Raw genomic sequence first — 17,268 nt, forward strand, 5'->3', positions numbered from 1 at the left:
AAGGTCCCTCACCAAAGGCTCTTAAGCAAAGTTAACTGCCATGGGATAAGAGGGAAGGTCCTCTTTTGGGCTGGTAACTGGTTGAAAGATTGGAAACAGGGGATACAAATAAACAGACAGTTTTCAGAATGGAGAGAGGTAAATAGTGGTGTCCCCCAGGGGTCTGTATTGGGACCAGTCCTATTCAACATATTTACAAATTTTCTGGAAAAAGGGATAAACAGTGAGGTGGCCAAATTTGCAGCTGACAAAAACTACTTAAAATAGTTAAGGCCCAAGCAGACTGTGAAGAAGTACAAAAGGGTCTTAATATATTGGGTGACTGGGCAACAAAATGGCAGATGAAATTTAATGTTAATAAATGTAAAGTAATGCACATTGGAAAATACAGTCCCAATTATACATATAAAATGATGGGATCTGTCTTAGCTGTTACCCTCAAGAAAGAGATCTTGGAGTCATTGTGTACAGTTCTCTGAAAACATCCACTCAATGTGGAGTTGGCAGTCAAAAAAAGCTAACAAAATTTTGGGAATCATTAAGAAAGGCATAGATAATAAGACAGAAAATGTCACATTACCTCTATATAAATCCATGGTATGTCCACATCTAGAATAGTGTGTGCAAATGGGGTTACCCCATCTCTCAAAAGATATATTGGAATTCGAAAATGTTCAGAAAAGGGCAGCAAAAATGATTAAGAGTACGGGCCATCTGCTATATGAGGAGAAATTAATAAGACTGGGACTTTTTAGCTTGGAAAAAAGACAATTAAGGGAGGTTACAATAGAGGTATATAAAATCATGACTGGTGTGGAGAAAGTAAATAAGGAATTGTTATTTACTCCTCACAATACAAGAACTAGGGGTTACCAAATGAAATTAAAGGGCAGCAGGTTTAGAAGAAATGATAAGAAATATTTTTTCCACACAACACATAGTTAACCTGTGGAACTCCTTGCCGGAGGATGTTGTGAAGGTCAAGACTATAGCTGAGGAGACTATAGTAGAATTTTAAAAGGAACTAGATAAATTCATGGAGGATAGGTCCATCAATGGTTATTAGCCAGGATGGGCCTAGAGGGTATTCTTCGCCTCTGTTTGCCAGAGGCTGCAAATGACCAACAGAGAATTGATCACTTGATGATTACCTGTTCTGTTCATTCTTTCTGGGGCACCTGGCATTGGCTGCTGTCGAAAGACAGGATAGTGGGCTTGATGGACCTGTGGTCTGACCCAGTATGGCTGTTCTTGTGTTCTTATGTTCTAAGGATCTGCTCAGCAAAGCAGTGGGCAGTTGGGTCTGACCAAGAAGGGAGTAGGACTGGTTTGCTGGGAGAAGCTCCTTTGATGGAACAGTGCTGAGCAGGTTGAGGGGAGCTAGAGAGAGAGGCTGTAGCCTGACACCTGCCAGGCTACAGACCTTGATACAAGGGCCAGAAAGGTGGAAGGGGTCACAGGGGAAGTGGCCCAGGAAGTGGAAGGCAATAGAGGGGAGTGAAGGAGAGCGGAACAAGGCTGTTGCCAGGGCATCTCTTGGACAGCATCCTAAGTAGCAGAGAGGCTGGGACACTTTCTTCTCCCCCTTAAACAGCATTTAGCCACCACTGGAGCCTGGCCTAGACAGACTGCAGCTTGCACCTGAGGTGAGCGGTTAGACCTTGGCTGCAATTGGCCCTGGTGGCAGGCACGAGACAGAGGACTGCTGATTCCTGGGGTAACCAGAAGGAGGCACTGCTGTGGTGAGTTGACCCCTTTACAATTACTGATGAATTAAGTAAAGAAATCAAACGTGTTTTGGATGGAATGGGGTGGGATGCTGGCTCAGGCAAGGCAGATAAGGTCAGTGGTGAACTAGTCTTTTGTTTCCCTGGGAGACTAAAGCAAAGTCATCATTAAGCAAATGCAGAGAGCATGCAGAGCAGGAAAATATTTGAACAAATATTTACTCCTCAACATCTGAACCACATAAAAGTGTCAGCAGCAACAAGAAAGGCCAGAATCAGGAAGAGGAAAAACACAAGGGATGTTGAAGTTCTCATAGGAGGAGATTTATACATCACTACAGGAATTCATTATATTAACACACATGCATACACTAAAGCATTCAGAGCAGCTACACTTCCTGCCTCCCAAACGTTCCATGCAATAGAAGAGCATCTTGAGCACATCACTAATCAGAGAGCTGGAAGAAGCCAAACAAGAACCCAGGTTGTTAAAACAGTCATGCAGGTGGGAAGCTTGCCAGCATGGCAAGTGTCACCATCACAAAGTCAATCTTGCCCTTTCTTCCCCTTTGGAGTCTGCCTGTACCAGACCAGGAGCAGCCCTGCTCTTCTGGGATCAATTACTACAAGAGATGGCTGCAACTCCTGCATGCTTCAGAGCTGTGCACGATGGGATCTCTGATCCTTAGGTGGTTTTGAGGCTGTGGCCATCACAGGCTGGGAACAAGAGTGAGGTGAAGCTAGTGACTCTAAGATTAGGAGGATCCACAAGCATTCCACAATGGAAAAGGAAGAGCCAGCAATTCAAATAAGCCTGGCTACATGCCTGCGCTGAGAAGGGTGTGAAGAACCTGTTTATTTGCCCCGGATGGGCTACCTGCTTTGATTCCCTTGGAAAGGGGGCAGGAAAGAGTTGGTAGGCTGCTCCTTCTACTCCTACACAAGCAGGTAGGAAGTAAGTGGAGCCTCAGGACTGTTTTCCTAGTGGCTGTCCAGGACAGCTGAGAAATATGAAAGGGAAAGTGAGCTGGAGTAATCCAGTACTGGCATACTTTACTTCGCTCATGGATCGAGGGAGCAGCAGGCACTAAATTACAACTCTCTGAGACCCCTTTTCTGGGACAGCACAGCTGTGCATTGCTTCTCAGGCTGGACTACACACTGCCAAGCCAACACAAAGTAGGTAATGGAACAATGAATACAGACAGGAAACACAGATAAAGTAAAAGAGAAACCCTGCCAGCTTGAAACCTGATTGCAGCTAGCACCACTCTGAGTGCAACGTGCATAGGGTGAAGAACCAACTTTACATGTTGCAAAGCTAGTCAAATACAATTCCCATTTTCTCCTGAAATGAGGTTTTTGTGTGTGTGGCCTGCAAGACACCAATAAACCAAGTCTGTCTGCATAATATCCCACAGCATGGGTGTGCACATAAACAAAGTCAGTTGGAGGATAGTAAACCTGACACAAAAACTCTCGTCAAGGTAACTGAAAGTCCATGTTTCAAAGCGGCTTTGACCTAGTTTTCAACAGGTGTATCCACATTCTGCACGTTACCACTTGTACATGCAAAGAAGACCTTTTCCATATAAAAAGTCAATTTGAATATACACATAGGCTAATGAGTGTAAATTCTGCCATTGCACATGTAGGTGAATTACATAGATTACCCATACAACACTGGCAGCACACACGGAGAAACAGATTAGACGGAGACCCAGAAAAACAGAGGAATTCAGAACTAAAGATAAACTGCTGCCCTTAATACTCTCTGTTGTGTTTTAGCATTGTACAGAATTACCAAAGGTATGCCAGTTTATCCCATCCCACAATTCTTTTGAAAAAAAAAAGTTGTATTTTGCAAGGTCTCCTGTACAGTAATAATCCCTATCTAGGATGCTCATGGTTTGCTTAGTGATTGAGCAATAAATGTTTTACCTACTGGGATAAACCAGGATTATGTATACAAATTGTCTTGTGTTCTTTACACATTGTCATGTGCAATGGTCAAGCGTAATCTTTACCCAGTTAGAATGTCTCCGAGGTGACCCATTAATGCTATCCACAAATGAACTCTGTGACAAGAATACTCAGATTTCTTAAACTGGATTCTCCTCTCTGAACCTGCTGCTTATAGTTCTAGGATATAGTCCTGAAAGACTTTAAAAAAAAAAAAAAAGAAGACGACTGAGACAGGTGTCACCAAAGAAGAATAGGGAACCATCAGGAGTTGGACTGAACCCAAGAGTGGCTCAAATTCATCTCCGTGAAGAGTAGAAAATGCACCAGCTTTGAAATCTTTGCCAAGGAAGACTATCAATAGAAGTATTACTAATTGTTACTCTTTTGCGATCCATCCAGCAGTGCATGTTAAGAAAGGGGCAATTGGCAGCTATCTTTCAGCTGACGGACTGAATTAATTGCTTCCATGGCACACCTAGGAACTGCAACTCTGACCCTACCAGTCTCACAGTTCACCAAGCTGCTATCTTACCAGCAAATGTGTGATCTCCTTCTCTTTCCAAGAGCATCAAGGAAGCATCCTTCTTCTAAGCCAACTTAACTTTGTCCTCACACCAGCTCCATTAACTCTCTTAATAGACTGGAAAAAATATGTTTTGATGTTTCCATGATAGCCTGCAGACACTCTACGAAAAGGGTCTGGAGGGATGGAAACCACAGAATTCAGGAGACAGACATTTTGCTTTATTTGTTTGAAAATGAGTCGTACCCAGCCCCTGAAACACAGATGAGATTGTATAAAATGAAGGGAGTTAGCAGCAGAAGTGGGAGGCTGATTTGAAGGAGGTGGCAAGTAAAGAGGAAGGAGGCTGGAAGTGGAGACATGATAAAGTATGACCAGAACTCCAATTACTCACAGACCTAAGTCCATGTCCCTCCCCGCACAGTCTCAGTACGTTTGAGATGCAGATGGAGAGAGATGTATTTAATTTCTTAGATTAACTGTTGCTGAAGCTCAGAAGATTCAAAAGGTCAGGTGCAATATTTATACGCCTGACATAGTTTGGAGCTTTTCCAAACCCCTTTGGGTCAGCTGAACCAGGCTGAAACGCCTATCAGAATGAGCCCTTCCTGACACGATTCTAATTCTTTCTGACAACAGCTGGGGAGATATCATGTCTCACAATACTTTAGGACTTCTGCTCCCAGAAGAAAGCAGGAAGTGGCAACGTGGGCACCAGCAATGAGAAAATGAGGGAATATCATCTGACCTATTTCAAGTCTTGCAGTTCACAGTCTGGGAGTGGATTCATAGGAAGGTTCAGATGTTCACTTTGCCTATGCCAAAGAATGAGATTGACATAGGCCACAAAATGAAAGATCCTCATGCTCTAACAAGCTTTATCAGGTTCTACTGAGATGCCTCATTTTTTCTTTCTTCCTACACTACAACACAAAGGCTATGTCTACACTAGCCCAAATCTTCGAAATGGCCATGCAAATGTCCATTTCGAAGATTACTAATGAGGTACTGAAATACATATTCAGCGCCTCATTAGCACGCCAGCGGTCACAGCTCTTCAAAATTGCCACATCTCGCTGCCACGCAGTGCATCCAAATGGGGCTCCTTTTTGAAAGGACCCTGCCAACTTCAAAATCCCCTTATTCCTATCGGCAGCAATTTTGCTCAGCTGAACGGGATAAGGGGAATTTGAAATGTGCAGGGTCCTTTCGAAAAGGAGACCCGTGTAGCTGGGCCACAGCCAGAAGCATCCTAATGCTAATGAGGTGCTGAATATTCAATTCAGTGCCCCATTAGTAATCTTTGAAATGGCCATTAGCATGGCTATTTCGAAGATCTGTGCCTGTGTAGACACAGCCAAAGTTCCAGCTAAACAGCACTGCAGTCACATTGCAGGGCCCCATAAATACAACCAACATCAGGCCGTTCTGTCGGGATTTAAAGTGTGATTCTACTCAGAAAAAAGATGGTTAGAAAAACACTTTGTTACTGTGCACACATATATTCTTGCTGAGGGGCTTCGTTATGCCCTTTATAAGCCAGCACAACTCCTATTAGCATTAATGGAACATAGATGTATGCATCAAGGGGGTACTGGAACCTTTCCCCTCTTAAATGCCTTCTGAGTTGTGCTTGCGTAAGTTTGCTGACAAAAACAGATTGTTTTGTCTAGTCAGCAGCCCAGGGCTATGAAGGAGGGAGCTGTTATGTGCGCCTGTCGTATGCATCAGCAACAAACTGCTAAGTTCAGTTTGGACTCCAGAAAGCCTATGGCTGAAGGAATCAATGTTCTACTCTATGGAAGTAAATGCTCGTGGAAGCCAAAGTAAAGGATGGATTCACACCTTCATGGATTCTAAAGCCAGAAGGGACCATTAAGAGCAACTAGTTTTATTTGCGGTCTAGCACAGGTAGTTGCGGGGAGAGGGGGAGATAACGGCAATTATTGCATTTGGAACCACAGGAGAATTGCAGAACTCCCCCAGGACTGAGGTTATGCTCCTCAAAGCACTGGCAGTATCTGGCAGGTTGGCGGGGGTAGGAGGAGCCAAAGCTGCATCCATTTCCCACCCCCTTTTTACCAGGAAAGACAGAAGGGGGAAGCAGTTCCATGGAGCTGCCCCTCCCATGGTGCTAATCAGTCTGCCAGTTGCCAGTTCCTTATTATTCTCGGCACTGGGGCAGTGTCTAGGAACACACTGCACCAGGTGCTGTCCTTCCACATCCAACAGCCCTGCAATGCTCCACATCAACAACACAGCCCCAGATGGCTGATTAAAGTAACAGTGACAATCTGTAAACGTGCTACTTTCTCAGACTAAGTGCCAGCACTTTTAGAACAACAGGAAGGATGTTTCACTCTCAAATACACAGGATTTCTTATTTATTTACAAGCAATATGATAAGAAAGAGTAGAAAGAAAAACAAACAAAACAACTGAATGGCTTGTGGATCTTTATTCCTCCTCCCCCTTATGTGAACAGACTAATGCAAAGATAACCCCCTGGGTAACATGAGCTGGGACTGATTCACTATCGTGTGACAGGTCAGTTTCACTGGACTAAAAATCCCCAGTGGGCAGCGTTCCTGAGAGACGGAGACGTACATGCTCAGGAACATACAGTTTACAGACTGTTGCCTGTTGGCTGCACTCCCCTACCCTCATAAAATAGAGCAGTATGTAAAAGGAGCAGTGAAAAAAATGTATCCCAAAGGAGAAACAAACAAATAATGGATAGATTTGTCTTCCGGGAAATACCACTGGTATAAGACAACACACAAAATAGTCGAATCATTTCTATTGTGCTCTGGTGTTAAGAGATTTTTGGGGAGATCTGCTTATCTTGCCTGAATGCAGAAGTCGTTGGAATTCCAGTGACAAGGTAGTCTTGCCTGAATGATTGAAAGATCCATAAAAGTGATATATCTGTAGCAGAGCTGAAGCCTGCTCCAGCAGGAAGAGGTTTACAGACAAAACAGAGGAGGCTTGTCCAACCCTGGCCAATCAGGGCATGGAGCAGCCAGCTAACCAGGGCCAGGCTGGACCCTATAAATGGCTGCAAAATGGAGAGAAACTCATCTTTGTTCTGGCCAGGAGGGGAATACATGCAGCCAGAGGGAGCAGTGGTGAGCAGGCTCAGGGACCCTGGGGAAAGGTTCAAGCTTGTTACCTCCTGGGATGTGGTCTTAACACAAGCACCAAAAAGGTGCAAGAATGATGGGGAAGTGACCCAGGGAATGGAAGCAGTAAAGGGGAGAGAAGAAGGGCAGGAGATGGCTGGCACCACAGGGTCCCTGGCTTGGGACCAGAATAATGGGTCGACCTGTGTTCCCCCATCCTCCTTGCATTACACCAAGCCTCTATGGAGCGCAGCCTACTCTAGTGGCTTAGGCACTGGCCTTAGAACACATGAGAGATGGGCTTTATTCACTCAGCTGCTTGGTGACCTTGAGCAAGTCCCCTTATTGCAGCCTCCCTTTACACTTTGTCCATCCTTTCTATTCAGAGTGTAATGTCTTTTTGGCAGGGCAGTCCTTCACTGTGTTTATGCAGTAGTGGGCAGAAGGGTGTCTTCTAGATGCTGCTGTACAAAATAATGAAATATAGGAGTAATAATATGGATATTCTGCTCCGAGGAGCATGGGGAGAGACTTCTGAGAAATAGAAAGGATCTGGGGTGTCACCTATTCACTGTGTTGCTACCTGAACACTGATCTTTGAGCAAAATCCTTTTTCATTTATCAGGCAGAAAAGCAATACATGGGCAATGATAAAACCATCAGAGAGTGGCTTTGGTTGGTACTTTTAACTGAAGCAGAGACAACAGATGGGTTCCTTTAGTACTGTCACAAAGGTCAAAATTAGCCATCCCTAAGGCTAACGTGTTCTCGAAATGCTCAAGCGCTTCTAGCTGGGCCATCGTAACTAATCCACTCTCCTGAATGAGGAATGTCAGACTAAGAACAACACTCCAAATACCGCAACAATTCCTATCTATGGAGAACATGGAAGGCGTTCAGAAAGGGTGTCAACAGCTGCTCATAAAGCCTGATTAGCCAGCTTTTTCAAAGGAGTCTGTCAACTCTTTCGATTATAGCTTGAGAAGATAATATATTTACTCTGTTGTTTAAAAATATCTTTCCAGAAGCTTGAAAATATGAAAGCTTTTTCCTACCAATTCTGTCCTTATCTCCCATCTGGCAGCTCGAGTAAATCTGTCTCTTACATGTTTGTCACACATCAAAACTTCACAGATTTTCTTTGCGTGCCTGTTTCCTTATTTATGCAACTGCATCCAGGTGAATGCTGACGTAGGAAGCGGGATCTGTAGCCAGCAGTTGCTGCACAGCCACTAAAAGAGTACAAGATAGATCTCACCAAAAGGCACTACAGAAATAGTAGCTGGCTCTTCATTTCCTCTTGGGGAAGGCTTTTATTGGAAGTTCTTTAGAATCTGGAGACAGTTCCTTATTTCAAGGCAGCTGTATTTGGGAATTAAAATACCTACTGATATCCTAATTTACAGATTGGTGCAAAAATCAAGATTGTTTAGCACATCGTATGTTATGCCTTGTGCAGTCTTCAACACTCCAATGAGGCGTGTATTTATTTTTTTTAATCACCCCCCCAGATAGGGCAGAGAAAAGTAGGTGACTTGCCTGAGGTCATGAAAAATGAGTCAGTAGCAAAGCGGGACACAACACTTTCATCCCCTGCTCTGATCTCCAGACCATTCTCACTCACATGCTGCTGTTTGAATAAACAGCCTGTTGGCAATGATAGGTGAAGAAAGCAGCCATGCATGAAATGAGCCCTATGGTATATTAATGCGAGATTGCCAGACAAAACCAAACACGGCCTTCTATCGCATCACCTTAGGCTCGTTGTCTCTGCTTGTTTGCGGCTCACTATGTGCTTGCTGCCAGATTCCCAGCTGCATGGGAAGGTTGGGATTTGCCTGCTTTGCCAAGGCCATTTTGGGCTCAGGTGCAATCACGCAGAGCGTTGAGAGGAAGCCCATTGAATCGGGATTCATTCAGCGTGTGCAAAACCCAGACAAATGACTGCGTTTCCAACGTGAATCCCATTTCACAGCAACTAGGTTATTAATGTGGAACTCCACACAAGTAGCCTGCATTCAAAAGCCCTCTGCGTTATTAATAGAATATGAGCTTTTGACATCAAAGGAGATCCATTATATATGCTAAACTGTGGCAAAAACTGTACCCGCGTTTCAAACCTTTTCAGTTCTTTGTCCCTGGTAAATCAATCAAGGCTGACAGATGCTTTAAGGAGAGTAATCTTTGCAATGATACTGTCAATGGGTAACATAATGGAACATTGTCTCTGTGCTGTGTGAAGACACGGAGCTAGTCAATTATGGACAACACTTCACGCAGCCCCCAGCTTTCACTTGAAGTGCCGCTGCTGAAGTATTGTAATCCCCACAAATGGCTGCGGCAGCTTACAATATGAAATGAGACCCCCTGAAGCTTCGGAAGATTAATTAGCAGCAACACTGGTCTATTCCCACACTTTTCAACATTGGCCTGATAACACTCCAGATGCCCTTCTCTCTCCTTTTGGGGCATTCAATGGACTGTATTTACATACACACTTTTTAAGCCCCAGCCCTCACCCCCATGCCCTTCAAACACACAAAATTCACAAACCGAGGAGTCTTTTTATATCTTTTATGGAGCTATGCTAGCAGTAGAAGCAATGATGTTTCCAACTGTTTGCACGGCTCCTGCAGATGCAGCTGAAAAGGCTACAACCTCAAGACTTTCATTTGGAAAACCGGGGTAAGGTCTGGGGGCTCCCTTAAATATGCTGAGTTGTATCCCCTCTTTGTTTTCAAACCCACAAGCACTCTCCCCCTGCATTCACCTCTAGACGTGCACATCAGATAAACATTCTGCCCTAGGCAGAGACAAATGCTTTGACTTCATGAGAGGGTATATCATCCACCCAAAATGGGAGATCAGTGGGCTCAACAGTCCCCCTCTGAAGCTGAGCAGCAGTGTAGCTTTTGATGGGGGACCTGCCGCATCACTGGTTCATTGTACTCCCTTGTATGACGCATTGGCTCATACTGCAAACAAATCCTACGCTGCATTCACTGACATAGTGACTACATAGGCTGGGGGTGCTGACACTACATAATATACAGCATGCCAGCAGCACCAGGGTGAACTGCCGCCTGCTGGAAGCCAATACACATTTTAATATTCCAGCTACTGACAAACACAAACCTACGGGCCAGAGGGGGGAGCAGCATTTTTTTCATTTAATTGTTGGCACCTATTGCCAGATCCCTTGGAACTAATAGAGAAACATCATTCCTCTTGTTAATAGAAAGAGCCTGTCACACGCAGTCTCCAAGTTTCAGGTAGCACTATATGACTGTAGCTTCTGAGCACCTGCCGTCTTTACTGTATGTGTTGTGTTAAGGAAGGATGGAGGAGAGCCAGGAACCAGAGGAAGTGATATAAGGATATGCTGAAGGCGTACATGAAAAAGTACAGCATCAGTGTTGACACTTGGGAGAACGTTGCCCAGGCCTGTCCCCAGTGGAGAGCAGTAATCTGTGAGGGAGTGGCGGAATTTGAGAAGTCCCGCTGCAGTGCAGATGGGGAGAGGCAGAGAAGAAGAAAAGAGCAGCAAAAACAGCCCCACACCCCTCCAACAGCGAAAGGACCTGGGGCTCCAGAATGAGTCTGGTCAGCCATCAACAGACTCACAGATAGGAGGGTGACATGAACACATCCTTCTTGTTATCAAGTGACCTCCAAGAGTGTTTATCCACACAATGCCTCTGCAAGGTAAGGCAATGCAGATGGGAAACTGAGGTACAAAGAGGCTAAGTGACTTGCACACAGTCTGATGGCACACCTGAGGCCAAGCCAGGGCTGGAACACAGGATTCCCAAGCCCTAAGTTTGGGCCCTAAATACTGAGCCAGCCTTCTTCTCTCTCAAAGGAGCTGTCAAGAGTTAGGCGCTCAACTCACGAGGAATTGGGTCCCTCATTTCCTTGGAAAAATCTCAACCTACTTCATCAAGCACACTCAAGTCTAATATATCCTTGAAGGGGTAAACTGTGACTGTGGTACAGAGAAGCGAAGCAACTTGCTCAAGCATTCTTACAGAGACCTTGACAACGACAGGAGCAGAAGCCAGTAGTTTTGATGTTTGGTCCTCTGTTTTCAATGCTTCCCATCCAATTTAGGCAACACACACCTGGCAGAGTGCTCTTGGGACAATAAGAACAGACTCAAGCTATCTGTTATTCCTTGCAGCAAATCTCATCCCCTTTCCCTTCTTATACAGTGTTCAACTGTGTGCATCTGTGCTCTGGGACTTCTCCTTGAGGGACATCCTGGAATGCACAATATGCTGAGAAAGCCCAAAACCACAGCTCGCCTTGGAAAGCCCTGGGTGTGCCACATTAGATCAATATGAGGGAAGCCACTGAGAGGTGACAGTAAAAGACTGGCAGCAGCAGTCCTGGAAAAGACAGCTGGTCAGCACTACCAAGCCAGCTGCCACTGCTGATAAACCTGCAGAGAGCAGGAAGAAAACCTGCTTGCTAAAGAACAAGGTAGGGGAAAGTCAAGGGAAGAAGGCCTTAGGATCCCTCCTTATGAATGAAGGAGAGACAAGGAGAAGTAGCAGATGGACAGCAGTGTAAAAACCTTGAACCTAAATTCTTGAAGCAGAGCAGGACTCCTTTTGAAGTTTTTTGCTGGCAGAGCAGGAGAAGGTCATGTAGTCCCACCCACAGTGTGGACCAAACCCACTGGATATATACCTTGAGTTACAGTTGGGCCACAGACACACTCATGCAGCTCTGTGTTGGCTGTAGAGTTTCTCTTCTGAGAATACCACCCAGACCAGGAAGGGCTTTTTCAATTCCTGTGTAGAGTCCTCCTAGGTAGAAGTGCTGCATGTGGAGGGAGGGCATGCAGGGGTAGGACAGGAGGTGCTGAAACCAGGTCCTCACAAGTGCCAGCTAAGCATCCACACATCTTTACACTGATTCTCCCATGTCTGAGGTTCACTCATCACTAGTCTAAAAAGAGCATCTTGAAATTTGGGGATTAATAAGCTTGTCTCCCGAGTCCTTTCCCTAGGGTACATCTGGCGAGAGAAACCTTGGCATAATTCCATCTCTAGGTCTCTCTTCTCAGCTCTGTATTGCAATGCAATCGCAGACAAGTCTCTGTTATGTGAGACCATGTGACACAATTTCTGTATTGCTCCTAGATGAGAACATTTCAGGCTGGCATTACCACCATCAGGAAAATGGCCTTGTTTCTGATCCCCTTGCTTCCAGTCAGCAGACTTGGCTGCTCTTGGGTCTGAGGTTGCTAATCTGTTGTTTTGCTGGAGCCAAGTGCAGGGCACTCTTCCAGTTTCCCTATTCTCCCCTGCCCTTCAGTCTCTCACTTTGGCTAATTGAGATGGCAGTCTGGAGAGTGGGAGGGTATGAGAGTTACACACCAGCTGCCGTTGTCACGAGTGAGGAGCCCTCACTCATTTTGCAGGGCTAGGAACAGAATGTGTGGAGGGAGAGGGAGGGAGAAAATGTAGACTGGGGGAACATAACTGTGGTCAATGAAAGGAGTCAATATGACACACTAAAACAGATTTCTGTTGGGAACCAAAGCCTCCATCCTCTAGAATCCGAATCCTCTCCTAGGCTGTTTCTACACTCACATTCCTCTCTCGAAAGAGGCATGCAAATGAGTGAAATCGAAAATGCAAATAAGGTGCAGATTTACAAATCTGGCACCTCATTTGCGTATTCTTATTTCAAAATAGATTCTTTCGAAAGAAGAAAATCAGTGTAGACACTGCTCTTTTGAAAGTAAACCCCATCTTCGAAAGAATCCTTCCCATAAAAAAAGGCAGAGGGGAACAAACTTTTGAAGTCAAAAATGAAACAGTTAGGCTGCATCTACACTTCGAAATCAAATTGATTTTAAGTCAGTAAGCCCAATTTTTCAAAGTGCCTGTCCTCATTGTTGATTCCATTGGCTTGATTTATGGAACAATAAAATCGACATGATATCAAAATCCTAAAATCGAAGTAACCTGACGGATGTAGCATTCAGTTTGAATTTAAAATTCCGAATGAAGGGTAGTGAGGATGCGGCATGTCTTTAAATTGAATTCATTAGCCTCCAGAGATGTCTCAGTTGTGCCCCACAATGCACTACAGTTCTCTGCTCTAGCCTCTTCCATCTCCATTGCTCTCAAGTGCAGAGGACTTAGGCAACAGGAAGATGGTTGCAATGTGGCACCTGCAAGCCTGTGGCTGTAGGATCATGAGAGGCTGAAAAATTTTCTTTTTCTTTGGTAGTAGCACAGCTGTGGGGTCTGTGCTTCTGTATATACTCCTGCTAGTGGCTTTTTTTTTTCTGCAATGCCAGGAGCCAGCCTCTGGCCCCCCATTTCACATGTTAGCTGGGCTGTAGGTGGGGGTCATGCTTGTCTGGGACTACGAGAAACTTGTTTTCAGCCGTTTACATGTTGTTCTAACCCCCACATCCCTCCTTTCCCTCCCTTCAGAGGCGCCACACAGTCTGGAACATTCTTGTGCCCAGCCTCATCACATGGTTTTACCCTGACCCAATAACAGGATGTTCTGTGCAAGGTGCCAGACAGCTTGCGTGGGGTGAGGGTCATGATTTTCAGGGCTGGCTGTAGCTGGGGGTCTTTTTGCCACCCGGGGCAAGTCTCCCTTGGTGGTCATGATTTTCGGGGCTGGCTGTAGCCACCCCGAGCCATACATGTGTCAATGAGGGCAATGTATTAGCTATACAATTACCACAGTTGTCTAAGTAAGGCTTGTACCAGGGAATATTCTTGTCCTTAGGCTCTTTTTTCCTAGGTCCAAACCTGGCTGTAGTCTGGGGTCTTTCAGACTGATGAACCATTCGAGTTTCAGTGTAGCAACCATTTCTACTTAGACATAAGGGGTTTTTTTTGGTAGAAGGCCTAAATCCAGATACAAGATCCTGAAAGGGCCTTCATGGGTGGTCACGATTTTCATGGCTGTCAAAAGTGCACTGTCTTTTAGCTGCCACAAGCCATTACAGATGAACCATTCAAGTTTCAGTGTAGCAACTGTGTCTATTTAAGCGTACTTAATATGGCAGGGGAAAGAGGGGAATGAAATGCGGGAAGATGGCATCGTATACCCACATGTATTCATGGGGCCAGAATGTAATGGGGCTCAGGGAACTATGGGATAGGTTCCCACAATACACTGCTGCAGCATTCGATTTAAGCTACTTGTGTGTGGCAGCAGTAAGTTGATTTTGTGGGGAACATGTGGGAAGGTGAAGATGCTCAAAATCAAATGGATAAAACCCAGGGTTAAGAAATAGATTTTAACTCACAGTGTAGACATGGTCTTAGACTTTATCAATAAGAAATGTTTTAATAAGATTGGAACAAAATATTTTAAAGCATTTCATTTTGTGAATTATTCCAAGATTTTGACTTTTTGTCCCAATTTGTGGACAAAAAGAAATTTTGAAATCTTGGATTTCCTGAGGGACTGAAATTCTGTTTTTCAGCCTCCTCTATTATTTTGCAACTTTACATGTAGGATGACATAGGCCATTAATATCTTTTTGTGGACAGTTGTAAGATGTTTAATCACAAAGCACGACTTGAAGAAAAGGGGCTGAGATCTCAGTTGATAATTACTGATGGAAAAATGGTGACAAACATACTGTCATTAAAATCTGAAATATTTCATGTTTTACATTACAAACAAAATCTGCAGAATTCGCCTAACATTTATCTGTGGTAAAAAATGGAAAATAAAAATAAGAAAAATGTTGCTTACAAAGGAGAAATCTTCAGCATTCTGGCACAGCAGCTTGGGGAAAATGGCTTGCCTCTGAAATCTTTCTTCCTCTTCAAAGATGTTCCCATACATGAAGCCATTCATCATGGTGGAGTGGGCATGGATGTCAATATAGAACTCCAGGCTAATTTTCTGTTGAGGAGACAAACAAACACAAGGTATATCACAAACACAAGGTATATCACAAACACAAGTAAGGCTGCCATCCTTCAACCACATAGTTGAGGTACATCTGCATAATCGGAAAGCAATGCTGTCCATATTGCTGTGGTTTATGCAAACTATCCACCCTTCTTTGCCTCTTCAAAACTGGAGTTGAAATCTTGCCAACACAATGGTGGGGTTGTCATTGTATTCCCGTGGTGTCCAACCAGTTTGGAAGCTGTGGCCACAATAGCAAACTAGCCATGTTATTCTGAAAATATATTTATTGTTCAAGCCAGCTAGCCACACTCTACTGACCAAACAGTCATATGTGGCTAGTGTGTTAGACACCACAGGTATATCCCAACCCATATCTGGATGGAAATACCCCAGTCTACTAATTCTCTGAATGCTAAGAAAGACCCAACGCAGAGAAAAGATAACGGGTTCCCAGTTTGGACTTTTGTTTTCTCTGCTGTTTGTAGAATCTCTGCTTCTCTTCCCCATTGTACTCCCTAAATGGCTTGCAAGCTTCTTTTCCCTATCCAGCTTGTCTCCCTTGTGTTCTAGATGTCAGCCTGCTGGTCTAATGGCAATGCAGACCACTGACATGCAAGGACCTTAGCCTTCGGCCCAAGTCTCCAGGCTCCATTGAGAACTTTTAGAAACACCATGCCCACACCCTTATGGAGTGGTTGCCATGGATGACCATCACATGACACATTCTGATTTGTTTTTCTATGCTTCAATTCCCAGTTTTCCAAGCACTAACTCTGACATAAAGAACTAGAACAGAACAGAACTCCACACAGAGCCACCTCCAACCCTCCTGAGCTAGAGGAAGAGATCCTACAAGAGAGGAACTTGGATGGTGAGTAAAATAGAACATAAATGGAAGACACCCTTGACCATAATAAAAAAATGACAAGCAACTAGAATCTCACATTTAAACCCAAAATGTTTATAGTACCCAATAATTGAAGGACAATCAATACCTAGTGCCAATATAGTGACCTTAATCATCAAGTGACTCGCTCATTGACATCACCAGCCAGTCACATAGAACACATCATATATGTAGGCTCCAGATTGCAACTCAGTGATGGAGTTGCCTTACAGACATGGCTTACCCTTAATGGTAATCTGCAGACAACGATTTCTATAACTATAGGCTGACAACAGTATTATGACAAATCCACTCAGGTTTTCACAGTTTTCACTCTGCAGGTTGAACTCTCTAATCCTGGCTGATGCTGAAACAGAGTATTTGCTATATGCTGGGAGGTCAATATAGTCTAGCAGCAGCATCAACACTTCCACTGCTTACTGGGCTCTTAGAAGACATGTAAGGGTAAATTACAGCTAAATAACTGCACAGAACACTGACAGCCAGGACTGGTGGCAGTAAACAAACTTCATGGTACCACAGGAAACTTGGCCACACCCATGATAAGGGGACATCCAGATAACTTAAATCATGCCAGAGCAGGGATGTTGCTGGACCAGAGAGTGCTGGGCTAGAGAGGTTCGACCTGTACCACACAGCATGGAGCTACAAGGAACACCATGGAGATTGAAAGGATAAAATTCAGATCTTCCTGCTCCAAGCAAGCAGCACCCCTTGACTAGAGCTAAGGGAAAGAAACTATGTTTGCACTACTGGAACTGTGACACTCAGCTAAGTAGTCCTACCACTTTCTACTAACAAGTGGTCAATCTGTATGCACCAGCCTGCAAAGCACAATACAAAAATATATGAAACATATAATGTATGCCAAGCCTGATAAGAATACACACTGCTGCTGAATAGTGTCTAGAAGGACAACTGCACTACAAAACAGTCGAACATAACACAAAAACTTTCCTTGTGACACTAGTGGCAGCTCTCGTAGATGTTCTCTAGCAAGGGAATTGCCTAATTTGGCATGTGATCCTAATAGGATTCCTATTTACTTTCCCTTGGCAGTAAACCAATGCACAACACACAATGGCTGTTTAGTTTAATTAAACAGGCCAAGACAGTG

At 44.3% G+C, this 17,268-nt stretch overlaps 1 protein-coding gene across 1 annotated transcript in view; it reads right to left on the minus strand.

Moving 5' to 3' along the window:
- Positions 1 to 17,268, minus strand: part of AGBL4 (AGBL carboxypeptidase 4) — a 1,459,638-nt gene that overhangs the window by 125,477 nt on the left and 1,316,893 nt on the right. The window contains exon 10 of the mRNA XM_075003244.1: positions 15,080 to 15,232. Coding sequence (XP_074859345.1) covers positions 15,080 to 15,232 — 153 coding nt within the window. The remainder of the gene's footprint in view (positions 1 to 15,079; positions 15,233 to 17,268) is intronic.

Source organism: Carettochelys insculpta, chromosome 9, assembly GCF_033958435.1.
Source record: "Carettochelys insculpta isolate YL-2023 chromosome 9, ASM3395843v1, whole genome shotgun sequence".
NCBI lineage: Eukaryota > Metazoa > Chordata > Testudines > Carettochelyidae > Carettochelys > Carettochelys insculpta.